This window comes from Zalophus californianus, chromosome 12, assembly GCF_009762305.2.
Source record: "Zalophus californianus isolate mZalCal1 chromosome 12, mZalCal1.pri.v2, whole genome shotgun sequence".
Classification (NCBI taxonomy): Eukaryota; Metazoa; Chordata; class Mammalia; order Carnivora; family Otariidae; genus Zalophus; species Zalophus californianus.
Window position 1 is genome coordinate 59,585,661 of NC_045606.1, and position 27,293 is coordinate 59,612,953.

Below are 27,293 nucleotides of genomic sequence, written 5' to 3' on the forward strand. Positions count from 1 at the left end.
AAGGTATTGTCAGGTACTTGCACATCTGGGAAATGCTAAATGCACTAGTTCAAAGTCAACTTTCTTAAGTCAGTATGTGTGTTGTAATTTCTAAAAGGACAGATAATACCCTGATGTTCATAGCAGCATTATTTACAATAGTCAAATTATGGAAGCAGTTCCTGTCCATCAACAGATGAGTGAATAAAGGAGATGTGGGGTGTGTATGTGTGTGTGTGTGTGTGTGTGTGTATACACACACACACACACACACACACACACAATGGAATATTACTCAGTCATCAAAAAAGAATGGAATCTTGCCATTTGCAACAGCATGGATGGATCGATCTAGAGAGTATAACAATGTTAAGTGAAATAGGCCAGTCAGAGAAAGACAAATACCATATGATTTCACTCATATGTGGAATTTAGGAAACAAAACAAATGAATAAAGGGGGAAAAAAGAGAAAGAGAGAGACAAACCAAGAAGCGGACTCTGAACTATAGAGAACAGACTGGTGGTTACCTGAGGGGAGGTGGGTGGGGGATGGGTGACATAGGTGATGGGGATTACAGAGCACGCTTATCATGATGAGCACTGAGTAGTGTACAGAACTGTTGAATCACTATATTGTACACCTGAAACTACTATAACACTGTACGTTAACTATACTAGAATTAAAATTAATAAAGAATAAAATTAAACGATAGGTAATAAAACAATGTATCATCAACAAGCTCATAGTGGCTTTAAGAAAAAGCATTATGTCTCCAAAAGAAACGATGACATAGAAGGATGAGAATAAATGGCACAGACATGTCTGTGCAACATGAAAAACAGACTTCTGACAATCAGGGAACTTTTAAATTAGAAGAAATCTGGTGATCAATATACCCTGTCTTTTTAGAGAGGTACAAAATGAATTCCTGAGAGGTGAAGACCCTTCAATCAAATCTCAGCCTTGTCTCACCAAATCAGCTAGAGGTTTCAATGTGCTATGAATGTCTCTGATTAAAAAAAAGAAAAAAGTCATGGAAATTTTCTCTAAATTAACTCCAAGAATCTCTATGTTAATTTCAGCAAGGTTGGTAATGAACGACTTTCTCTTCCCTTGATCATTATCACCGGTGGAAACCTAAAAGCACTGTAGTAGGAAGTGATTCGGCATGGTGGTCAAAAGCATGAACTCAGGATTCAGCAGGTCTGGGTTTGAGTCCAGCTCTGTGACTTTGGCACAGGGACTTAACTGCTTCTATTTTCTCATCAAGGTAAGAATTAGGGTGATCAGTTGTCCCAGTTTGCCCTGGGCTGAGGGATTCCTGGGAAGATAGGATTTTCAGTGCTAATGCTGAAAACATGCCAGGCAATCTAAGATGGTTTGTCACTCTAAGAATATTTAACTTTCTGTATGGATTCAAAGAGATAAGGCATATTAACCACTACATGGCACTCAATTCACAGACACATAATAAGCTCGCACCACGCGCTGTATGGCATATACTGAGCACTCTAGCAATAGCCATCATTCTATTATCTCATTTTTTATTGTCAAAGGAATATTTTTTCCCTGTAAGAGTGGAGAAAGATCAGAAGCTACATTACCAATAAATATAAGAGATAGTACTACACTTTTTCAGAGGGAAGAATTGTATTGTTAGGGAGGGAGACTATTTCTCTTCCAGGCTCTTTTTATTTCCATGCTATGAATTCTTCCTTCTCATGGGAAAGGTCCCAATTAAAGTAAGAAAGCAGAGTGAATATGAGTTCAAACTTCTGCCAATCTGCTTGACTTAACCGTCTAGAGGGAATATTATCCCTTAAACCTGCCAACACCACGATCCACCCCATTCTTTCCCTCCATCCCCTTTACCACTTGCAATGCCAAACACCCTTGTCTCTTCACACAGAAATGTCAAGCAAGCAAGACCTTACTTGTCTTAGCAGAATGGCAAAAAGCTGTTCTGTCTTTTTCACCCTTTTAAGAACCCACTTTGCAACCCAGGATTTGATGCAGTTGAAAAGTAATCAAAACTTTACTTCCTCCATGTCCAGCTTTATATTTGAAATCCACAAGAGGATAAAAAGCAGAATCCAGTTCATTAATTACTCTTACTCAGTATCTAGCTTTATGATCTATGTCTGTAGTTTTCTTTGGGAGGAGAGGGCAGCGGGTACAGCAGCAAATGCTCTCTGCTGGGAGTGTTGCGAGGACCCAGAGCCCGACCCGTTGTCCTCTGGGGAGCAGGGAAACAAGAGCCAGACAACCTGCTCAAGTTTTACCTCCTGCAAACAGCAGTGGGGGATGACTCCAGACAGGACAGCCGATTGTGCACAGCCGATTGCTGCCCAACTTCACATTCGGCGGTGTCATGTTGGTAGCCTGAAATCAGCCACGGTAGGAATATTTACACCATGGAACTTGGCAAACACTATAGATCAGCCAGTTTACCTTTCCACCCCTGGTTCTCTGACATTTTGGCTCTCCTGGGGAAAGATGAAACATTAGAGCATTCTTTCTCTCTCCCAAAATAAATCAAAGAAATATCTATTCAGATCAGTAAATTGTAAGGTCCAAAACTTCTGTGAAATTGTGGCTCAGGAAATCAGATGGGCCAGGTTTCAAGTATTTGCAGAAAGATGAGAAGGTCCTGCTGCCTGCTTCCATTCCTGCGTACCCCCACAGAATTCTAGTATAATTGGCAGTAATAGTTTCAAGACCACACCACTGTGTTCATGGATGTTTTTGTTTGTATCAGAGCCCCTGTGACATTCCAAAGCTGGTCTGTTTGGGACACCTATTAATCAGAGAGGGTATCTAGATTCAACTGTGTTCCGGACCCACAGCCTAAGGGGACCCCAGACTTGAAAATGTCCCCAGGTTCCAGGAATTGAGGACACAGGACACACCAACGGGCACAACATTTTCATGATGCCATTGGTTGAAATAAAACAAAGGCACACAGTTTTCACTACCGAGCCAAAGACGGTCTGAGGCAAAAATAGTACCGGTGGTCCAGCTGACAATGGGGCAGTATCTTAAGACAACTTTATTTTGTTCCTTCACACTGCCCCTTTCTCTGCCCCACTCTGCTCTCCACCTTGTTTATTTTTGGGCTCTGTTTAACATTTCCACAAGCAATTTTGTGAATCTGGTTACACTTCAAATTAAAACAACAAAATGTTACTGTTTAAAAAGCAACCCCCAATTCCCTCTTTGTTCCTCAAATATCATTAATTTTTAAAAACCTATTCTCCATGTGTGGATAATACTTTAAATGCTAGTCTTCTTAGTATTTATTCACTTCCCATAATGAGATGGTTCTCTGTTAAATTTCAATAGATTATTAAAAACCACTCAAGGGCTAAGAGAAAATTATGCATCATTGCCTAGCTGTTACACCTCAGTAAATAGATTTGCTATCCAATTTATATTTTAAATAATACAATAAATTAGCTCCCTGAGTATTAACTAAGTGCATATGTGGGTAGCTTAATTTCGAAGCATTCTTTTTATGCTAATCGGCCCTCTCTAATGAAAGAGAGCCACATGAACTAAGAGGACTCTTGGCAAATAATCAGAGTAAAATTGGGAGTTGCCATTGTTTATTATTTCCTTTGTTTTCAGGAAGCAAGCTGTGTGGTGGTTGTTTTTTTTTTTTAAAGAAGAAAAAAAAAACCCAAATGCCAAAAATTCGATTTTTTTAAAGGAGGGGACATTCTAGTCAGCCCCTGAGATAATGAAACTTCTAGAACTCCTCCCATACATTTATCTCCCGGAATATTTCTCCTTTCCTCTCCTGTGTAACACAGAAAGGAAATCGTCTTCAGCTGACATGAACAATGCATCCTTTCGTTTGAAGGGAATTCTTTGAACTATTCATTATCTTAGCACGCCTAGTCTGTTTCCTAGAAGACACTTTGGTATGTATGATTGGTAAGCAACCATAGCACTCCTTGAGAACTGCAGTTTGTTTTGTTAAGTAAATAAATAAAATTTATTTATTTATTTATTTGAGAGAGGCAGGGAGGAGCAGAGGGAGAGAGACAGGCAGACTCCCTGCTGAGCAGGAAGCCTGAGGCGGGGCTTGATCCTTAAGATCGTGACCTGAGCTGAAACCAAGAGTCGGCCACTTAACCCACTGAGCCACCCAGGTGCTGGTTTTTAAAACACACACACACACACACACACACACACACACACACACACACACACACACACACACACGATGGGTGTGGGTATGAGGTAGGGGCCAATTTGATTTTCATTCACCAGATATTCACTGGGTGCTGGGAACTGTGCTAAGGGGTTTGCTACAGAGATAAATGATATGTTATTCCTGTCCTCAAGGAGCACAGTGTCAAGCAGGGGAGGAAAGCAATGAAAGAGTTAAACGAAACAGAAACCCCAGTGTGGTACATGCACTAAGAGATGCAGAGAAGGAATTATTCTGGGAGAAGGGCTTCCTAGAGGTAGGTAGGTAGGTAGGTAGGTTGGTTTGTTTGTTCGTTCATTTATTTATTTATAAGTAATCTGTACACCCAACACGAACTCAGGACCTCAAGATCAACAATGGCATACTCTACTGACTCAGCCAGCCAGGTACCCCCTTAGAGGTCATTTTAATCCCTGAAAGGTAAATAGGGGTTTTCTGGGCAGCTAGAGCACAAAGGACCTTATAAGGAAAGGAGGAATCCCATGGGCATTATTGGCTGACAAAACAGCAAGGTGGGTTTGGGGAATTATAAGGTGTTTTGTTTTGATTTTTAGGATTCTAATGGAGAAGGAGCTAGGGTGAGAATTCAGATTGGGGAAGAAAGCAGAAGCCAGACCTAACCTCTTTACTACTCTGTGGAGAGAGTTCAGACTTTATTCTGCAGGTAGCAGGGAGTCAGTGAGAGTGTTTGAACAAGGGAACACATGATCAGACTTGTGTTTTGGCAAAAGCACTGAGAGAAGAGCAGACTGGAGAGTAAGGGGACTTGTTAAGACCAGCTATTGTCAAAGGAAAAAGTTTAAACCACAACAACTTAAAACACAGAGTGTTCTTGAATAGCATCCTCTAGTATCTGTGCCTTTTCTTAAAACATTATGAAAGCAAAAACGGTTCCCTTTTAGAATGTATAAAGTAGGGGAGCCTCTTTTTAAAAATGTCCGCAAAATGCTGTATGTTTTTCTTATTGCTTTATATAAGATCAGTGCTTTTCTCTTTAAGTAGTTCTTTGTGGTTTCTGTGTCAAGCACTAGGAAATGAATAAAATCAGGCCACTGAGAAGGATTTATAAAGCAGATGTGAGAAACGCTAGCTAAGGAACTGGGTGAGTAATATTTATCAATTACTATTCTTCTTAATTTTTTGGTAAGACACACAGCAAAGCAACTGGTTAAGTAACTTCACTTCCTTGCTGTTTTGGTGGGAAAGTGTTGGAAGTTGAGGGTACTTGTGTTGGGGAAAGATTCAGATTCTCCTCCTGATGGTCTAGGGCTTGCCTACAATCCAAGGCATAAGTTGAAATCTATTTTAGTAGTTACTTTATACTGAGCCACTGTTGGTGAGTTGAAGTGAAAAGGTGCTGACGGACTGAATTTCTAATTTTTTTAAGTTGGGTATCTTTTTTTAAGGATTTTTAGAATTGATTTATTTTGAGAGAGAAAGAGAGACAGAGAGAGCACGAGCAGGGGGAAGGGACAGAGGGAGAGGGAAAAGCAGACTCCCCACTGAGCAGGGAGCCCAACGTGGGGCTTGATCCCAGGAGCCTGGGATCATGACCTGAGCCAAAGGCAGACACTTAACTGACTGAGCCACCCAGGCGCCCCAAAGCTGGATATTTTGGTAGCCAACCTCAGCCCAAGACATCCAGAAAGACAAATGCATCTACTTAACCACAGCAGTGGTTGGACATGACATGTCCACTCCAACTTTTTCACTGTGTTTGGAGGCTGTAGTCTTTCCATCTGACGCTAGCCAGAGAAGACAGGAAGGACAGCAAGAGAGAAAGAAGACAAATCGTGAATGGCAGACATGGGAAAGGACATTAAGCCCCCCTTCAACTTCACAAGCCCATGGGAAAGATGACTAGGGACAAGTCCTAGAGTTGCTGAGAGAGTGAAATAATCAGATCTCTTCTACATTACTGGCAAGATTATAATCACTCTGGAAAACAGTTTGGCATTATCTGATGAAGCTGAAGACGCTCAAACCCTGTGATTGCATCAGTCCCACTTCTAGGCATTATTCTTGCACAAACTCTTGCACACAGGCACAAGGAGGGCAAGAACGTTCACAAAAGCAATATTTGTGGTAGCAAAACCCTGCCAACAACCCACATGTCCAGCAGCAGTGGAATGGATGAGTGATATAATCATGCAGTGGAATACTATGTGGCAATGAAAAAGGAAATAAAGCACAACTGAACTTATGAGCATGGATGAAATCTCAACATTGCTGAATAGCAAAAGCATGTAATTACAAAATACAGAATAATTCCTTTTATATAAAATTAAGCATGAAAAGTAAAATATTATTTATGGAGATGTATATCTGTAAAACTACTAATTTAAAAAAAAAGGACTTTAAAGGATGATAAAAACAAAATCCAATTCAGTGGTTCACCTCCAGGGGCAATGAGAGAAAGGGGTGGGATCGGGGAGGGCAAGTTCTTGGTAATGCTGCATTTCCTAAACTGGCTGATAAGAAAAGATGTGCTCATTTACCATTATTTGCTTTATCTCACACAAGTATTATACATACCTTTTGACTATTACTCAATTTTTAGTTTAAAAAAAGAAAAGAAAAACCACCTACTGATGCTGCCAAACTCACAAAAATGAATCTTTAAAAAAATTTAACATGTTATCTGTCATGCTCTTTTCTTCTGTCTAATATAGAGCTGATGAGATGGGCCATGTGTCTAAAACAGTAAATTGGGAGGATATAGAGAAGCAATTAAACGGAAACAAAAGCAAAAATGGGAAGTCCCCCTCTGGCAAGCAGCTCTAAGAAGACAGGGCTGGTGCCAGAATCTAAACCTTGGGACTCTGGTTGCTGCATAAGAAAATAAATATTAGGAACAAAAATAAACGCCCACATCTCCATGCTGGACAGCAGAAGAGCAGAAAGTTCACCAAATAACTGGGGTTTTTGTTTTGCTAGATAGTTTTTTACTCTCTAAATCTAAACTCCTATATTCCCCTTCTTCCCTGCTTCCATATGTTAGAGGCTCAGTACAAATGGAAAACAAAACAAAAACAAAAAGTTTGGACGCTTCATTTATTGTCAACAGGGATGTTTCAGATTACTGTTCAACTAGAATGGACTGGATGCTTTAGAAGCATCTCATTACTCAATGTAGCCACTTTTATTTACTATTATTAGACTGTCGTGTAGCAAAATGTGGAACATGGTCCCCCGCCCCTCTGTTTCTTCTACCTCTCACCAAGAGAGTTTCTTTGTTATGATGTTATAACTGGATACAGCTGCTATACTTCCAGGCCTTTCTGATAAATACTATTTAGTTGAGCCCTTAAAACATAGTATCTATTAAGGACCCTATTAGACAGGAGGAGAGCTTCTTGCCTTACGCAAACAGATGAATGCTAGGACAGGCAGCAGGAATAAATATTTATTCCATGCCTACTAGGAGCCAGGTAGAGTGTCAAGTAATATATGTATACCCATAATCTCAATGAATCCTAGTAGCTAATCCCTTCATGAGAGAGATAGGTATTAATGTGATCCCTACTTCACTGATGAAGAACCTCTTGGAGAGGTTAAGTAACTTCCCCAAGGTCACACAGCTAGTAAGTGGTAGAGGGTCTGCCACAATATCCAGTCTTTTCACCTCTACACTATGTGGCTTGGGTATGGCGATAGTAGGAGTAAGAATTGCCAAGGTAATAGACTAGAGATAAAATTCAAGTCTACCTGAGAGCTAAACTCATAACTTTTCAATCTGGGGTCCCCAAAGGTGGTCTGTGGTTTGGGTTGGGGAGGATCTAGAAATTCAAATAGTCTAATGCATGGGTTCTTGGTCTTTTTTGTGCCATGGACTCCCATGGCGTCTACTGTGGCCTATGGATACGTCTCAGAAAAATGTTTCAAATTACATTTTATATATATTTACATATAGATTATAGATTATAAATGAACCCATTATATTGAAATTAACCAAGTAGTATGTGATATAACAATATATGTACTTCTCTATGAACACATTCAATAAGAGCAACCAGTGGGTATGATAACTACTAGAATTTTAAAGTAGCAGTGATGGTGATAGATGTTGTTTCAAGGTATTTGCAACAGCATTTGTATTTTATATGAAAGTATTTCTGCTTTCTCTCGGTGACAGAGTCAAAGGTACTGCTAAGGCCACTGTGGTTTGTTGCTTACATTCATAATGGGAGGAAAGGCTAAATTTCATAATTCATAATGGGAGGAAAAGCTATTTAAGTTTGAGGTTAGTGAAAATAAAATGCACTTTTTCCCCTTCTAAGTTCACTGACCCCTTGAATACTAGCCACAGACCCTTGCCCTAGGTTAAGAGCCCTTATTGAAAGAACCTAACAATCACCTAATGAAAATACTAAGGTTACTCCTGATAAGGCTTCAGTCAAAATCATTGCATGTTTATTTTTGCCTTGACATTACATTAGTTGTTATCAATCCATCCTAGTATTTTATCAATTAATTGATATCCAGAAACAAATTCAAGATGCCTGGTAGACACCATCTTTGCTGAGAATGGATCTGGATGATGTTTATAGCAAACCCTCCTTATCTAGTTGTATCATTTCTGAAAAGTAGCGTAAGACACACTACTATCTAAAGACTTTGCGCAGGAGGACCACATTATTTCAGGACAGCACAGAAGTCAGCTGGGAAAAGGGAGCTAATCTTTTGAATAAATAACAAGAGTTTTTCTGTGAGTCTAAATTACCAGTGGTCTATCAGTGTTTCGAGAGAACAAAGACCACTTGTAAACCTACAATGCACAGCAGGAACTGAGGTCTAAAATTTAGCTTAAGGTTTTGGCTGAGGATTTCGGAGAATCAGAGCCCTACTAGTAGATACTATTGACTAGAGGACACTTTTCTAAAAGTGATGTTTCAGATCAATGGCTGGTTTGTTAAGAGTGAAACTATGTTCTCAAGTTTCTGGTTAAAATAGGTCAGGATTTAGAGCAGTCTTTAGGGATCAGAATGGAAGTTTATCCAAACATAAGCCACATGGGGCTCCTACAAGACAAAGCTATTTTGGTATCAATAGAAGGGACAAAAGACATCACAATTTAGGGCTCTCCCAAACAGGATGCATATTAGAATTCCCTAACAAGCTTATATACTAATGCTCAGGTCCTACCCCAGATAAATAAAGTCAGAATATTTGGAGATAGGGCCTGGGAATCTATATTTGTAAGGGTTGACACGCTGTTTTAGGAAAATGTAGCAGATTAACAATGGTCCCAAATTCTTTGTCATTCTTCTTATTAAGAGGAAACGGACCTTCTGTGATCAGCTTTGACCAAGAGAATGCAATGGAAATAATATTCTGGGACTTTTGAACCCGGGACTTAAAAGGACTGACATCTTTTGCTTCTCAATTTGGGATACTAGCTGCCATGCTGTGAAGCCCAGGCCAAGACACTGCATGGTTAGAGGCCATATGGAGAGAGCACTGGAGAAGAGAAGGCCACCTTGGATGTTCCAGCTTTTGCCATATTTCCCACTGAATGTAGCTGCATGGATGAGTGTAGCTCATGTGAGTCAGAAGGACCACCGAGCTGAGCCCATCCCACCCATATAATGACGAGAAATAATAACTTGTTGTTGTGTCAAGCCACTGAGTTTTGGAGTGATCTATTATTCTGTTACTAAATAACTGAAAAGGGGAAATACTTACTGACAATTCTTTATTCTTTTTCCTAAAAACTCTGGCTGTTCCTATCTTAGAATCTTGATATGAATTGAAAAGCAAGGCTAGATCCATCTTTCTAATGCAGACAGAAGACATAATTACACTAAGAGCTTAGGGGAAAGCTTACATTATGCCAGCAAAGAAAGAGCAGTATCTCATGTAGTGTTAGGCAAACCACCAGCTCCTGATGTCACCCGGCCCCCCCCCCCCCCCACCAACCCTGAGAGCTCGCAACTACATTATCTGGGTGGCCTTTATGGTAGAAAGAGATGCACTATCAGATTCCCCTTCAAGGATGGACCTGCTGTCCAGCCTCCAGCTGTCAGCAGCTCCAGGGGCTGCCTCAGCTGCAGAGAGCAACCTTTCCCAAGATGATGCCCTTCCTGGGGCAGCCTGCGTTTGATGACTGAGTGAGGTGGGCGTTTAAAGGCCTGGCCATTTTGGCCCAATGTGGGACGCTGATGGAAAAAGACTTTCTCCAGAGCTCTCTGCCGGATTGGCCAAGCTTTCTCGGGCCTGCATCACAGTTTGACTCCCTCTTCTGCCAATTCTGCTTCCTCCTCCCTCCTTTCACAGGTGTTGATCCCTAATAAACATCTTGCCCCCAAACTTGGCCTGAATGCATGCTTCTGGAGAACTCAGTCTATGACTACCATGGAGTTCTCTGATGATATAGCAAGTTATGATGATGATGATGATGATGATGATGATTTGACCACTATGTTCTGGTTTTCTGCTCACAGTCTGATTCCCAAGCATCTTCCCCAGATCTAGGTGATGGAGAAAAAGAACCTATGAATCAGGACATCACTCTTTAAAGAGAGCAACAGAGCTGGGAGAGAGGTGAAGACTCTGTGTAACAATCTCTGTAACAAAGCCAAAACATTTTTCCAGGGAATTAGTTGCATTTCATAATCATCATCTCAAATCTGCTTAAGTTACTTTCCTGCATTAAATACTGTTTTAACTTCATCTCATCCCTTCTCAACTAGCTGAATGCAAAAATCCCATTTGTTGCTCTTTGCTTACTCTGATTTTGCCAATGCAACCAAGGACTTGATGAAGACCTTTCTGGAACTGTTAGTTCCTTCAGAAATAGTTCAGAATGCTCCCTAAGCTGTTTAAAATTCTGAAAAAAAAAAAAAATGTCAGCAGGAAATCCAAGAGAGGCAGGTGGCCAGCTCTTTGTCATTCCCTCTGTGGATTATCCGTGGAAACATTCAAATCTCAGCCTGACCTTCCTTTGTACTCCAAGGACTGTAGTTATTCCTTTCTCCGTTTTATAGTTGTGTGCAGTCAGAGAAACAAAACAAAGGGAATGTTAGTTTTAGGAAAGCACAGTTAGGAAGCTGGGATTGTTACTGCTTTCTGTCTGCACACCACGCTTTCCCTGTCGTCCTGCCTCTTGTAAGCACTCTGCTTTCCTTTAGGAAACAGACTTTTCTGTGTGGACTGGATGTGCTGCCAAATACACTGGCCACCCCCACCGCTCCACCCCCACCACATGCACCCCACAGGCAGACACGCAGCTCAGTCTGGCCAACTAGAGTACTCCATCCCTTTCCACCCCACTGTCCTCAGGGGTACTGAGAGGCACGGTGGCGCAGGGGAAAGTTCAAGATTTGGGTTGTCAGATCTCAGATACGACTACTATTTGAAACCTGAAGCAAGTAGCTCAGGTGAAACTTCTCTTTCCTCATTTATAAATTAGTAAGTATAATCACATAATTGACAGGGGAGCTATTAGTATTCCATAACATTGTGGATAAAAAGTGCATGGCAGGCCTGAGGGCTGACACATGCTGAAGAATTGGTACAGCCATCATTAGCATGGGCCTTCCCGACACCCTCCTCGCTCAGGGTCTAAAGAACCAGGAGCAGCCCACAGCCAGTGAGTGGTAAAACTGAAAATTCACACCAGGTGTGTCTAGCTCCGGAGTCTACACTCCTTTCCTGACACCAGACTGCCTTCAGTTGGTCAGGACTCTGCAAAACAGTCAAGTTTTGAGGGTGGTGGGCTCCTTGCCTTTGGTTCCTCTGTACATAACCTCTAGCGCAAGGTCTTATTCCTGTTGGAAACTCAGGGAGAAGCCTTTGAGGAGAGTGTGGCAGACCACCAGCCTGAGGTCAGGGGCAAGGTGTAATCATGGCTCAGGGCTTGTGCTTTAGGAGGCTGGAGGTGCTTTAGGAGGCTGGAGGTGCTTCCTGCGGCTGCTCAAGGGCGGTACTGTATGACACCTACATGCCAGGCTCTCCCTGTGGATACTCAGCTTTCAAGTTGGTGTGGCTCCACAGTAAACACCATTTCTCAAACAGCAGTCGGTCCTCACAGCTTGGGCATTCCAAAGCTTATTCCCCCAACCTCTGTTCCAGGAGCTCAGAGTCAAGCATCATGAAGGTGGACTCAGAAAGTAGGTAGAGAACCTTCTTCCAATAAAGCTCCTACCAGGACTCCCTATTTCCCAGGATTCCCTTCCATGACCTCTCTCTACCCTGAATTCATCCTATTGCTGCCATTTTAAACTTCCAAAAGACCAGCTTTGAAAATGTGCATAAACACCTTCCATGGTGACAAACACTGTATGCTTCCATTTATACAAGATACTTAGAGCAGTCAAGTTCATAGAGATAGAAAGTAGAATGAGTAGAACGGCAGTTGCTAAGGACTGGGGTGGGGGAACACTGCTAGTGTTCAATGGCCATAGGTTCAGTTTAGGAGATGATAAGAGCTATGGAGATGGACGGTGGTGATGGTGCCCCAATATTATGAATGTATTTAATGCCACTGAATGACACACTTCAGAATGGTTAAGATTAGGGGTTCCTGGCTGGCTCAGTTGGTAGAACATTCTACTCTTCATCTCAGGGTTGTGAGTTTAAGCCCCACGTTGGACATGGAGCCTACTTTTTTTTTTTTAAAAGATTTATTTATTTATGTATTTGACAGAGAGAGAGAGAGGCAGCGAGAGAGGGAACACAAGCAGGGGGAGTGGGAGAGGGAGAAGCAGGCCTTCTGCCAAGCAGGGAACCCCGATGCGGGGCTCGATCCCAGGACCCTGGGATCATGACCCGAGCCGAAGGCAGATGCTTAACAACTGAGCCACCCAGGCGCCCCTGGAGCCTACTTTAAAAAATTAGTCAATCAAATTAAATTTAGAAAATGGTTAAGATGATAACTTTTGTATGTACTTCACAAAAAAACACTGGGGAAAAAAACCATTCAATGGCCTGCCTCCCACTGCTTAAACAACGGAGCACTCACCCTTTGCCTACCATCAAGGGCCCATGACCATTCCCAGTCTCTCTCCTGGCTTTCATTCTCTGGGCTCCAGACTGGAAACCAGCAGGCTGTGTGCTCTGCTGGTGCTCTGCTCTTCAGGATCCCGCGGTGAGGCTCTGTCTCACAACGTGGTGACACGTTTCCTCTGTCCATTTTAGCTAATTGCAGCATCTGTTCTTTTATTAATATCAGAAGTTCCCAGATAAAGCCATAACTTCTTAACTTTGGATGAACCTGGCCTCACCACCTACTAAGCTCTAGTACCTTTTAAAAACCCCGATACTCTGTCTGTCTATAGGAAGTGGGTGCACCCCTGTGACTTCACAGCTAACATCAGATGTGAAATACATGATCTCTCAGGCCTGCCTGAGTGGTGGCAGAGATGTATGCAGACTCCAGTTATCACTGTACTAGCATATGCAGCTGCCTGTGCATCATTCCAGAGGTGTGTACCCTTGTGAAGCAGAGAACCACTGGGCCGGAAGCCAGGAGTCTGGAATCTACTCGCAACTCAGTCCTGAAATGGGTAGGAGACTTTGGGACAGTCACTTAACCTCTGGGCTTCACTTTTCCCACCTGGAAAATGAGATCTAAAGTTTGTTCCAGCTATAAAATACTATCTAGCTGAGATAATCCATCCTGTAATTATTAAATAACCTGAATCGATATTGATAATGAACACATAAAATAAAAATAACAATGACTCAAACTGCAATCAGGAAAAATAGACTTGTTGGAAATTCTGCAAAACTCATGTTAGCAGAAACTACGCCCAGTAAGATTTGATAAGAATGAAAAACGGACCAGTGACTCAAACCTTTCTTTCAATCTGTACATGGAAAATAATTACTCTCAATAAAATATTTTCAGTGAAATAAAGACGGAAAAGTTTGAAATGGCTTCAATGCTTTCTTCAGAAAATTTAGCTTCACGAAGGCTCTTTCAGAAAGGTGTTCTTAAAGAAATTCATCAGTGTGATTCCAATTAAAATTTTTTATTTCTAACTGTGGAGTCAAAACCTCCTTGGAGTAGAAATAACAATTCAGTGGTGTAAAAAGAAAATATCCTGCATTTCAAAAGCAGCAGCGACATCAAAACAGATCGTGAGCGGTCACTGCAACTTCGGGAGAAGGGCAGAGAAAGACCCCGAAAGGAACAGCAGGATGGCCCTGACGGTGTTGGCCCTACTTATCACCAGCCAGAGAGGTAGAGGATGAGAACTTTGATCTGCACCGTAACGCTATTAAGCCAATACACCCACCCACACACACACCCCCCAACACACAGAAGGTCACTATTCTATTCTATATTGCTAACTGAGCCCTTCCGGGCATTAATGAAAAAGAGATATTTCAGATCTTTCTTAGATGTCTTACAGATAACTCAGTCCAAACCCTGCATTTTGCAGATGAGCAAACTGAGCAAAGACCACTGCCCCAGATGACATAATAAGGCAGTGTCTAATTCTTAGAGTGGTATGGATACCAAAGGCATGTGGCCTTACAGGCCAGAACCAGCCAGAGGCAACAACACGAAGCCCTCCTCCTCCGCCCGACCTCCACAGGCTGGCCGGAGCTGGCTTTGGTTTTCCCAAGGCATCGCCTGGCAGGGAACATATGGACAGAATGGCTCCCTCTCTCTACCCTGTTGCTCCCCAGGGACAGCCGTCCTTCTTTTAAATGGACACTTGAGGTAACCATCAGGAGACGGGTCTACTTTGGTTTCGATTTTTAAATTAAGAGCTGTGGAGTTTGGGAGAGAGTGAGCTTTCTTTTTTGGCAGACACACTCACATGCTTCTGTTCTGTGTGTCTAAGGCTGGAAAGCAAGTCCATGGCTAAGGCCCGCTTTTTTCATTATCAGACGCTTGACATTTGGACAGGATCCTCAATCTGAGGCTCACAGAGAAGGCCTTTGTTAGCACCGGAGCTCTTTTCCCTCCTTAATTCCCCCCCACCCCATCTCCACATGCCACCCTCAACTCTACGCTGAGGCATAAGCGGGGAGGAGCTCTGCCAACATTTTAAAATCACCTACATAAAATGCAGATCCCTGGCCATGTGGTAAAACACTGCCTATCACAAACACATGTGGGCCTTGCTTCTTTTGTTACTGTTTTTTGGCAGCCGGAGGAGGGCCATTTCATCTCTCAATGTGTTTTGCATTCACAAGAAGAGTCGGCGGGCTTAGTGTGGTATTTGTCGCAAGTTTCAGAGTGGCGGCCCATCCCTTTCCCCACCTCGGTAGCACGTGCTGTCCTGCCGCCACAAGCTGGACTCCCGAGCTAGAGGTGCTATGCCCCGAGCCCAGCAGGACACAGGTGCGGGGCCAGGCACTGGAGCAGTTCACAAGGCTGGTCTGGAGGACATAAAGTAACAGGTGGCAGAAACAGCCATCAGGGATCTGGAGGACATGTGAATGCGCCTATGGGACTGTCATCATAAAGCCGTGCATAAGACAGGGGACAAGTGACCTGTCCATTGCTCCCTGGCAGCTCACCGTTCATGTTAATAGCCTTCTATTAACCTTATATTAGCCTTAATAGCCTAAATATTAATATTTAAGCTTCCCTTAAGGGTTGATTTTCAATCATTTTCCCTGATTTTGACTGTTTATAATTTTCCTTTTATTACATAATTTTTATATGCGATTCAGGGGAATAGTAAACATTTACTATGATAAGGTACTGTTCTCTGCTAATTAACTTGTTGAATTCCCTCAATAATCCTATAAGGATATCACAGACTGCTGTTCTTTATTTTTATTTTTTTTTAAAGATTTCATTATTTGAGGTGGGCTGGACAGAGATAGCAAAAGAGAGCACAAGAAGGGAGGAGAGGGAGAATCACACTCCCCGCTGAGCAGGGAGCCCAACGCAGGGCTCAATCCCAGGCCCCTGGGATCATGACCTGAGCTGAAGACAGAGGCTTAACTGACTGAGCCACCCAGGCGCTAGACTGTTGTTCTTAAACAACGGACATTTATTTCTTACAGTTCTGGAGCTGAGACAAAGTGCTGGCCAATTTGGTTTCTGGTAGGAGCTCTATTCTGGCTTGTCGATGCCTGTCTTTTTGCTGTGTTTTCCCACAGCAGAGAGAGGGAGAGCAGGTCAGCTCTCTGGCGTCTCTTCTTCTAAGGACACTAACCCCTGCCCTTATGACCTCATTTAATTTCAACCACTTCCTTATAGGTCCTATCTCCAAATATAGTCACATCGTAGGTGAGGTCTTCAACATATGAATTAGGAGAGACACAGTTTAGTCCATAGCAGGTAGGTATTGTTATGATCCCTATGTTTTAGAGCACTGTGCTCTAATATATTGCTGGAGGTAACTTCAGAACCTCACGAATATTGCTAAGTATCTCCTTTATACTGTACCTAAGGAAAGCTTAGCAAGTATCTTTCAAACACATGAAAGAATGACCTATTAGGAGTTTTTTTCCTGCATGTTTCCCTTCTATTTAGCTAACATTCCCTACCTTACTGGCAATTAAGTATCAGAGATAATATGACAGACATTGGCAAACATGCTATGGGAATAAAATGAATAAATTTTGAATCCCCATCCTATCACTGGATGATACAGGATTGTTCACCTTTTCGGACTCTGTTTTCTCGTATGTAAAATGGCAGTGATATTGTTATGATTTGCACGGATGTTCTGATGATATCCATGAAGTACTGATCACAACGTCCAGCACATTTGCTCAAGAAGCAAAGCTATTTTTCCATTACTGAACATAAATATTGGTAGGTGAGCCCACCCTTATAACTCCAGTCTTTTATTGGTATACCTTCTGTTCCTTCCTCTCTTTTGTTATTTTGCACACAAAAAAATTACAGTGTTTTTTAACCGACCTATTTAAAAAGTTGATATAGATCAGAACTATTGAAACACGTATTTGTTAGAAATTAATAACTAGCTATGGTGAGCACTGTGAATTGTGTAAGACTGTTGAATCACAGACCTGTACCTCTGAAACAAATAATACATTATATGTTAAAACAAAAAGAAGAAGAAGAAGAAGATAGCAGGAAGGGAAAAATGAAGGGGGGGAAATCGGAGGGGGAGACGAACCATGAGAGACTATGGACTCTGAGAAACAAACAGGGTTCTAGAGGGGGTGGAGGGATGGGTTTAGCCCGGTGATGGGTATTAAAGAGGGCACATATTGAATGGAGCAGTGGGTGTTATATGCAAACAATGAATCATGGAACACTACATCAAAAACTAATGATGTAATGTATGGTGATTAACATAACAATAAAAAGTGGATAAGTTAAAAAAAAAGATTAAAAAGAAAGAAATTATAACTAGCAATAACAACAACAACAAAAGAAAACAACCTGAAATGGTCAACAGGAGAATTGTTAAAAAAATTAATTACGTCCAATCAATGGAATATTACTTAAAGATAAGTGAAGAATCTATGCTGTAACTTTGAAAATATCATGTGAAAAGAACAGAGCAACAAGTACCACTTCCTCTCTTGGCAAAGAAACTTGTTGTTCTCAATCCTCCTGCTAAAAAACAAACAAACAACAAAACTAGAAAAGCTGGACAAAATACAGAACACACCCATTTGAAAGTCATGGTGACCTATCAAGACAGCCAGGACATGAGGAGTGTATTAGTTTCCTATTGTTGCTGTAACAAATTACCACTTATTCAGTGCCTTTATAACAACATATGTTTCTTATCTTATAATTCTGGAGTTTAGAAGTCTGAAATGGTCTTATTGGACTAAAATCAAGGTGTTGGCTGAGTTTCTTCTGGAGGTTCTAGAGGATAATCTGTTGCCTGGCCTTTTTTAGTTTCTAGAGGCTGCCTGCACCCCTTGGCTCATGGTCGCTTTTGCTATTTTCAAGGTCAGCAGTGTAGCACCCTCAAATCTCTTGATTCTGACTCATCAGCCTCCCACATCCACTTATTATTATTATTATTTTTTAAGTAAGCTCTACCCCCAACGTGGGGCTCAAACTCATGACACCAAGATCAAGAGTTGCATGCTCTACTGACTAAGCCAGCCAGGTGCCCCCTCCCTCATTCACTTATAAAGACCTTTGTAATGATACTGAATAATCCAGAATAATTTCCCCATCTCTGTGTCAGAGGATTGGCAACCTTATTTCCATATGTGGCCTTAATCCCTTCTTCCATATGACATAACATACAGATTCCAGAGATTAGGAGCGGGGCCTCTTTGGGGAACCATTATTCTGCTTACCAGAAGGAGCTATGTTTACAAAGTGAAGGAGGGGGCAACAAGCTGAGTCTGACTTTCTGTGGTCCTTTCCCATCAAAGCAATAGTTGATTCAGGGACCAGCTGGCTACAAAACCTTTATTAAAATGATAGTTAAGAGCCTAGAAACCTGAACAGAGCTGTGGGGGGGACAAAAATTGGTGTTCATGGCCTGCCTAAGAGTACTGGCCCTGGTTAACACTACAAATGTCAATGTAGGACCATGGAAATAGACAGGCTAAAATACAGATTTAAATACAATCATTTCCAGACGTGATAGAAGTGCTTGACCCCTATTCTAACTGCTTGACAGAAGCAAAGTAAAATCTCTTTGAAGGAAAGCATCGTCAGCAAAAAACTCAAACTATCTCTACAAGTTTACCTTCATAATGTCTGACATTCCACTGAAAACTTGTAGGCATATCAAAGGATCAAGTTACCATAAAAAAAAACACAATAGAATCAGGCTAATGGGTGATGCAAATCTAAGAGTTATCAGTGACAGGCATCAAAATAAATGTGATGAATGTGTTTGAGAAAACAGGCAACAAGATGAGGAATAGATAATAACCTGAGAGTTGAGATTTATAAAAAAAGAATGAAACTGAAATTCCAGAACTATAAAAAAATAATTACTGCAATTAAAAAATAAATGGGCTAAACAACATACACGGAATAGTAGTAGGGAAGAATGGAAAATTAGAAGAGAAAATAGAAAATATCAAAACTGAAGAATGGAAAGAAGAAAGAACGGAAATAAAGCTATACAGGATGAAATGAAAAAGTCTAACATTTGCATAATTAGGTCGTAGACCCAGAGGAAAGAGAGAACAGAGCTTAAGCAGTATTTGAAAGGATAATGACTGACAATCTTTCAAAAATGACAAAAGACATCAAGTCTTAGTTTCAAAAAGCTTAAGAAACCCAAGCATAATATGCATATGTATTTAAAATCACAGCTACATACACAGTCAAATCTTTTGAAAACCCAAAACTGAGAAAATCTTAAAAGTAGTCAGGTGGGGGGGGGGGGGCGCCTGGGTGGCTCAGTCATTAAGCGTTTGCCTTTGGCTCAGGTCATGGCCCCAGGGTCCTGGGATCGAGCCCCGCATCGGGCTCCCTGCTCAGTGGGAAGCCTGCTTCTCCCTCTCCCACTCCCCCTGCTTGTGTTCCGTCTCTCACTGTGTCTCTCTCTGTCAAATAAATAAATAAAATCTTAAAAAAAAAAAAAAAGGCAGTCAGGTGGGGGAAGAAATCACCTCCAAAGCAACAGCAGTAAAACGGACAGCTGGTCTCTGATCAGAAGTGATGCAAGTCAGGGGACAACAGAATAGTATCTTCTATGTGCTGAAAGACAGTAACTGCCTAGCTAAACTTCAGTTCCATGAAAAATGTACTTCTCAACTAAAGGCAACACAAAGACATTTTCAGACAAACAAAAACAAACTGTTGCCAAGAGAACTTTACTAAAATAAATAATAAAGGGATTTTTTTTTAAGCAAAGAAAAATAATTCCAGTCCGAAGCATGGAAAGGGGAAAGCGGCTGAAGGGGTACGAATGGGTCAATTTGTGGGTAAGTCACAGTGACACTGGCTGTGTAACATGACGCAGGTAACGTTTTGTGGTGTTCGAACTGTGTGCAGATTTTTTTGTTTTTTTTTTTTTTAATGATAACACAAAACCAGGAGAGCTGGTAAGGAAGATCTAAGGTTCTTGCATTTATTTGGAAAGTGGTAAAATTCTAATTTATATTAGGATTAAGTTAAGTCCAGAACTTATATTTTACCCTTGAGTATAATCATTAAACAAGATTAAATGTATAGCATAACAAGCTTCTAGAGGGGAAAAAAACCCAAAAATGACATAAAACATTTGAGTAATATAAAAGGATGCAATAAAGAAAATAGAAATACAAATAACTAAGATGAGTAGGGAACAAACAGCAAAGTAGTAGATTTAAACACAATATATCAGTAATTACACTAAATGGACTATTCCGTTTAAAAAATATTGTCAGGCTCTATTAAAGAAATATAAAACCCAATTATATGCTACTTAAAAGAGATACATCTTAAATATAAGGATACAGAAAGATTGAAAACAAAGAGCTGAAAAAGATGTCCGATGTAAACATTAATCAAAAGGAAGTTGGCATTGTTATACTACTATCAACAAAATAGACTTTAGGGCAAGAAGCATTATTAGACTTAGAAAGGGACACTTTATAAGAATAATGTTGATTTAATTTGCCAGGAAAGTATAACAATTCTATGGCTGTATGCACTTAATGACAAAATAAATAAAGTAAAAATGTATGTAAAAGGAGAATAGGAAAATCATATTAATTATATAATATTCATATTATATTGTAGCACATATTACATATAATATCATATATATATTAGAATACTGTACAGTGATGAAAATGAAGTAACAACTGCTACATTCAAGAGAGTAAATAAATCTCATGAACATAAAGTCAAGCAAAAATGTCCCAAAGAGTACATATGAAATGTGTCCATTTATAAAAATTCAAAACTAGCAAAGGTAACCTTGGATATTAGAACTCAGGATAGTGGTTACCTTGGGAAGAAGGGGGAATAGTGATTACGGTGGGGACATTAGTTCTATTCTATTTCTTTATTTAGGTGATGGTTACATGGGTATCTTTGCTCTGTGAAAATTCATTTACTTGTACATTTGTGATTTGTGAATTTTTCTATATTATGTTATAACTCAATAAATAAGTTTATTTTTAGAAGGGAACGAAGCAGAATCAATCTTATATAACTGTTAAAATTATGTAAAATTTATGTAACATTGTGCACATAGGAATTAATTAAAATTAATTAATCTGACAATTTCAGATGCCAAAATGTTGACTTTTTCTTTTCTCTTAAAAAAACATATTTAAATTGCTATATATATAACTTGTGTTATTTAAAAACAGACAAATAAATACCAAAAATGAAGTCTAGAATATCTTTTGTAAATGGAGAGCCTCCACTTGTCCAGGGATTCCAATCTTTTGGAATCAATCTCAAGAGTTAACCAATTATTGTGATTTCTCAAGTCAATACCCAACCCAAGACTGCCCGTCCTCCCGTTTATAGAAGACCCAGGGTGGACACCGCAAAGTACTTTCAAGGTAGTATGCCTCTGAGATTAATTTTTATTTGGAGCACGGATTTGCCTAATGAAAAGCTCGAGCATTGGAAAGCTGTAATTCCAAATACTCAGAACTATAGAACTAAGGTCCCAATGTTGCCTCCAATAAAAAAAATTGCAGGAAAAAAAAATTCAGGTCCAGAAGACTTAAATTTCTCCTCTTGACTAACTAAGCAAAAGCATTCTCAATTTCTCCAAGAACTTTCTGGAGGTAAACAGTGTAATGATCACGTAATCACCAACAAAGCCCTGCCAACCCTTGAGGAGCTGAGACCTGCAGACTGGAGGCACAGTGGACAGGCTTGGCCAGGAGCAACGTCTGACCCCTGAAGTGGAGGTCACACTAGAGGCATCAGATGGACAGATTTTGTCCTGGGGCTTCATGTGTGAGCCCCAAATGTGAGCACAGATTTGCCAGGAGAGATTACACTGAATCTAACTCATGTCATTTGTTCAAGCTCCCCTTTGTTCCCAAATAGACTAACCTTCCCTTTAATGATAAAGCCCCTTTTTGGGCTAGTATTACCTTTTTGATTGTCACCTTGTCTCCTGAACAATATCTAAACTTTCGACTTGTTTCACATGAAGCACTACGTACTTTAATGAACTCAGACACTCTGCTCTGGGGAATGTAGGGTCGCAGAAGACACACTTTGACCCTGCGTAGGCCAGTCATGCCTTACTGGTGTTCAGGCTTTCGTTTTCAATCCCACCATCCCCTTCCCCACAACCTACAGGTCCCGAAGTGTCTCCATACCTGATAGAAGTCATCCACCTGCCGCACATAACCAGCCACTTCGTTATCGGATTTAAAGATCTTCCAAACTTTTCTTTCTGCCTGCTTGTATTTCTGGGACCCCTTCCACTTCATGGCTCTCAGAGAGCGCTCGGTCAGGGAAGCTGCCACAATGATGTCCAGCTGGCCATTGTAGATCAGAACCTGAAACAAAATTGAGCTGTGGGCAAATGCGGGATTCAGCAGGTAAAGTCAGGTAATCTATCTGGGTATAGATAGTGTGTGCACGAGAGAAAAGGTAACGGGAGGTTTTCTGATACTGTGCTCAAGAGAGGCCAGCCCAGCAGGTGAGTGGGGTCATTTTCTTCCAGCTGGCCACACACACCAACAACCTGAAATCAACACAAGCCTTGGCTCAGCCATTGCAATTCTTCCAGAAGTTCGAACCTTCATAGGAATCTGCATAAAGGCTTCTCTCAGTTACAAGAGCATTTGTGTTGTATTATCCAGTGATAACTCTTCGGTGTACAGCTATGTTCAAGAAGAGGACTGTGGTTACATTTTACTGGAATGAGGAACACTACACCATTGGATTTGTGTGAAGACCGCATTTCATTAACTCAGCTTTCAGGCTGGTGAGCTGAGCATTGTCTCAGGAGCTGCTAATCCATACTGCTCTCCCCTCCAACACTGATTTTTACAGTGGCATCTATAACTTTATGAGGCAGATGGATAGAAGCAGGTGCCTCAGATTTGTTTCTTGTTGGAGGCAACTCTGTTTGCCATGCCACTTACAAGGACTCCTTGTCTTAGGCGTGACAGCCACTTGTCAACAATGAGGAATGTCTCTTCTTCCTAGAGTACAATTTTTATTTTTTTTTGCTAAGATGGTGGATATTAGAAGAGAAACAACTCCGAAGCAACTCCTGTCTTTTCTCCAAAAACAATAACAATATTCAACTGGCTTGGGAAAGAATTCAGATAATGCCCAGTGCTGATGAAGTGTAAAATGGCGCTACTCTTCAGGAAAGCCATGATCCATTTTTAACAAAAAGGTTTGAAAATGCTGAGACTCTCTGTCCCAATAACCCCAGTTTGTGGAATGAATTCTATGAAAATAAGCCCCACAAATATATATATATATAAGACCATATTCATGGGGTGTTATAATGAAAAACCGAAACACAGTCTAGAAACACAGTCTAAAAGTTCCATAATTAGTGAAGGCATTGAATAAACTATGGTACAGAAATTCTATGGGATAGTGCAAAACCATTTAAAATGTTCCACTGAACCACGTAGCAATGTGGAGAATACTTCTCACATACTGTTAAGTATGAAAGCTGAAAGTCAATATATATCACAATTGTGAATGTAGAAAATAGGCATACATGTTTACATATATGGAATACAACTTTAAAAAACACGAAAACAGTTGGTTAACTTAGGTGGTACAAATCTGAGTAATAATCTCCTTTGTTTTCCACTCTTTTTAGGTTATTTTTATGCAACTAACACGGTATTATTAATTCTCGTAAGGCATCGTCACTCAACCCCCAACAAAGAGGTTTTCCTCAACTCCATGCTACCTTTGATCTACTTGGAAGTTCTGGTTTCGCTCAAGTGAAGACCTTTGGTTGAATCCTCAAATTGGATATAAAATGTTTCACTACATATGTTTCCATCTCTGCCTTCCTGGTGTAGGCTTCTTAAAAGGCTTGCACATAATTAAACAGCCCAGGACTTTTACACACTCCAAATCCTCAAGCAGCAGTGGGCCAGGATTCAGCCTAAGATGAAAGAGCCCTGGGCCTCTGCGGCCAGAGCCCGGGATCTTTTATGTTACCCCATCACCATCACCACCTCCGCTCTCCTAAGCAGAAACCCAAAGGGAAAACTCCTGATCGATTTAAAGCCTCTTTAAAAAAACTCAGTTCAACTCTAGCAATAAAAATTTGCATTGTTTATACAAAGAAATTGCCTCAAAGACCTTGGGTACTTATGGCCCATGCAAAACTCCTACAGCTGTTTTGCCAACAGTATGGAAACAATTACCCATGACCTGTACCAGCGAACAAGGCTTAAATCCTCCACCAATTGAGGAAGGCCTGATTAACAAAGATAATCATCTATAAAGTAATTCCTCTTCTAGAATTCCATGAAAAGATGCTGATTAACTAGCAAATACGCAAGTACATCTGGTTGTTTTCCACTCCGTGGCCACTAAATGAAGCCCACATCTTTCTGAGTGTCTCTTGGAGCTACTTTACTATCATCAGTATATTTTGAAATTGATTTGAATTTTTTATCTTTCAGGGATGCAAATCCACAGGTTACGGCAAAAACAGGCTTATTTGTACAGCAGTAGAGTACATGTTCGTTGGACTGAATTGAAATGAAGTCCATCCCTGAGCTGTGCCCCTTGTTATTCAAGACTCATCACAAACAAGAGCACTAACTCTCTGGAACGAGGCAGTGAAGGGCTGAACTGCATAATTTTGTGCATGCGATGTGTAGAAGGCCTACTTCTGGCGGCAAATGGAAATCTTCTTAAAGCAAGGAACACATTTTTAACTTCTAAAGGGCACATAAGTCAAACGCAAAAAAAAAAAAAAGAAAGAAAGGAAAGAAATCAGATTAATGATCAAGCGAGGTGATTTCAAAGCTGGCATTTAAGGCTGCCAGCATTAAATATAAGAATTCCAGAGCTTTTATTTTTATCTAAATGTCACATTTACTCTCATCAGCCCTCACGGGAATATCTCAGTTGCCTTTAGGGCTGGGTGAGTGGGAAAAGATATCCCAGGATCCAGTGACAGTGAGCCGAGGAGCCAGGTGGGTGGAGCTTAGGGGTGGGTGGTCCGGAACCCATGTCCTGGTAGTCAGAGAGGTTCCAGGACAAAGCCTAAGCCCTGACGAGCTGGTCAGTTATGAAAGATCTGCATACATCTCCTCCACTTCTTCCTGGTGGGGTGACTAGCTGCCCCAGTCAGCCTGGCCTGAGGATTTTCCCAGGAGGCAGGGCTTTCAGGCTAACCCTGGGACAGTCTGGGGCAAACCTCTCCCTGAGGCTTGCTGGTATTTTAGGCAACAAATCTAAAGACAGAGAGGAGGAGACAGAAGTGAATGCAGCTTTCAGCTACCCTCCTCTTCTCAGTAGGGACTGTAAAAAAACAAGGCAGAAGGGAAAGACTGGTTGGATGGAGGTGGTTTGCCGTGACAACACCAGGCAGCTCCCCGAAACCCCCAGTTTCCTCACTTTCCTTCCTGGACAGCTGTGAAGCCTCAGTTAAATGGCAAAGGCACTCCCTTTAGAGAATTTTCTTTTCTTTCACTACTTGGAGGTCTGACCGGTTAGCTTGGTGAAACTGGTGGTTTTGCGAACACATGGAAAAATAACTTATTAAAAAATCAATGAAGACCATGATTCCACTGTTTCTACTCTATAACATTTTCAAAAAGATGCTTCAAACTTGAGAAAGGAATACATCAAAACACTAACAGTTAAGGTAGCTAAAATATGGATGATTTGTTTTGACCTGACTGTTTTCTAGGGTTTTTTTTGGGGGGGGGGGGGTAAATGTAATTAGGATATTTTTATAATGAGAAAATAGTAAAATAATAACACTAAGAGGTTGGGAACCTTGGTTGGCAAAAGCTGGGTCTTTACTGAGGAATAATTTGTATTAACTCAAGTATTACCAACTCTCGATTTTCATGACAACTAGGTAAATAGCCTAACTAGTTTGTTTGTAGATGATCTTAAAAGCCCATTCCAGAATTCAAGCATTTATTAGAAATGGTAGGAGGTGACTGGATTATAAGCATTGTTTGTTTGGTCAAAAGGCAGAGGTGAGAAAAAGCATTTTTGTTATTTACTTTCCCAAGTGCTGTGTACGTATGCTTTATTCTCGTACTGCCTCACGAGGTCAGGGCAAGAGGAATGACAACGTCTGCCTCTACTTCACTGTGAAGGAAACTGGGACTCAGCGAGGTGCCAGAATGTTTCCGAGATCCCAGACTTCCAAACTCCTACCTAGAACTCCTTAAGAAAAAGAGCTAAATTCCTTCAAACCAACAGACATTTCCTGACGCCCCACAGCTAAATGTTTACTGCTACCGAACGCCTCTGGGAAGGGAGAGTTGGGTGAGTAGGAGACACAGTTCACATCCCTGGTTCAGAAACAACCTCGGTCTGTTCGTCCAACTCTGGTGACATCTCTCAGTCATTTCTCACTGTGGCTCTCTGGACAAGGATGTGTACGAGACCGTTATTCAGCTGGTGACAGATGCCTCGCTTGTGTGGTAGGGAGTGCCACTGACGAAGCAGCTTGGTATATATAGCATCGGCTCCCTGAGAACGGGGCTCTCCTAGCGCTTGTTCTGCCTGCGGCCTCGCGCAGGGCCCGGCCTCCCGTGAATGGTATTGACACTGGGTAGAGTCAATTGCACTTTCTAAAAGTTTTCTGTAATGCTGTATGTTGATCGTCGATTGCTTTGGCCTGCCTAGGTCCACTCTCCCTTCCCCTGATAACAGGACTCCCACACCCTCAATGGATCCAGCCTTAGTGGAGGCTGTCAATCGCAATATCCTGCCTCCTCCGTGCACAGGATGAGCATCTGTCCTAAGGTAGGGCACTCAAATGCTCTTTTCATAAAATCTGAACTGTGGGCAGAGGGTTCCCCGATGAGTCTGCCCATTAGCTTTCCTACCTGGATCCCCAGAATTTTCCTTGGTCCCAATCTTTTCTCACTCCAGGTCTTCAGTTTTTCCGTGAATTCTGTGACCTATCATGTCTTCTGATCAATTCCTTTTATGCTTCGAGTAAGCCCAGTTGTTTCTGTTGCTGAAAGCATGAAATCCAAACTCCTATACCAGTGAATGGACCCATTGTCACCCAGGACCCAGCATGCAGTAACTGGGAACCCCTGGACATGTGGCTTAGCCTCCACAGGCTGTGCTCCCT

General features: G+C 41.3%; 1 protein-coding gene across 7 annotated transcripts in view; it reads right to left on the reverse strand.

Moving 5' to 3' along the window:
* The window catches only part of CPVL (carboxypeptidase vitellogenic like), a 127,089-nt gene that overhangs the window by 9,113 nt on the left and 90,683 nt on the right, over nucleotides 1–27,293 (reverse strand). For all 7 annotated transcript variants that reach the window (XM_027573894.1, XM_027573890.1, XM_027573892.1 and 4 more), the window contains one exon: nucleotides 22,348–22,530. In XM_027573894.1, coding sequence (XP_027429695.1) covers nucleotides 22,348–22,530 — 183 coding nt within the window. The remainder of the gene's footprint in view (nucleotides 1–22,347; nucleotides 22,531–27,293) is intronic.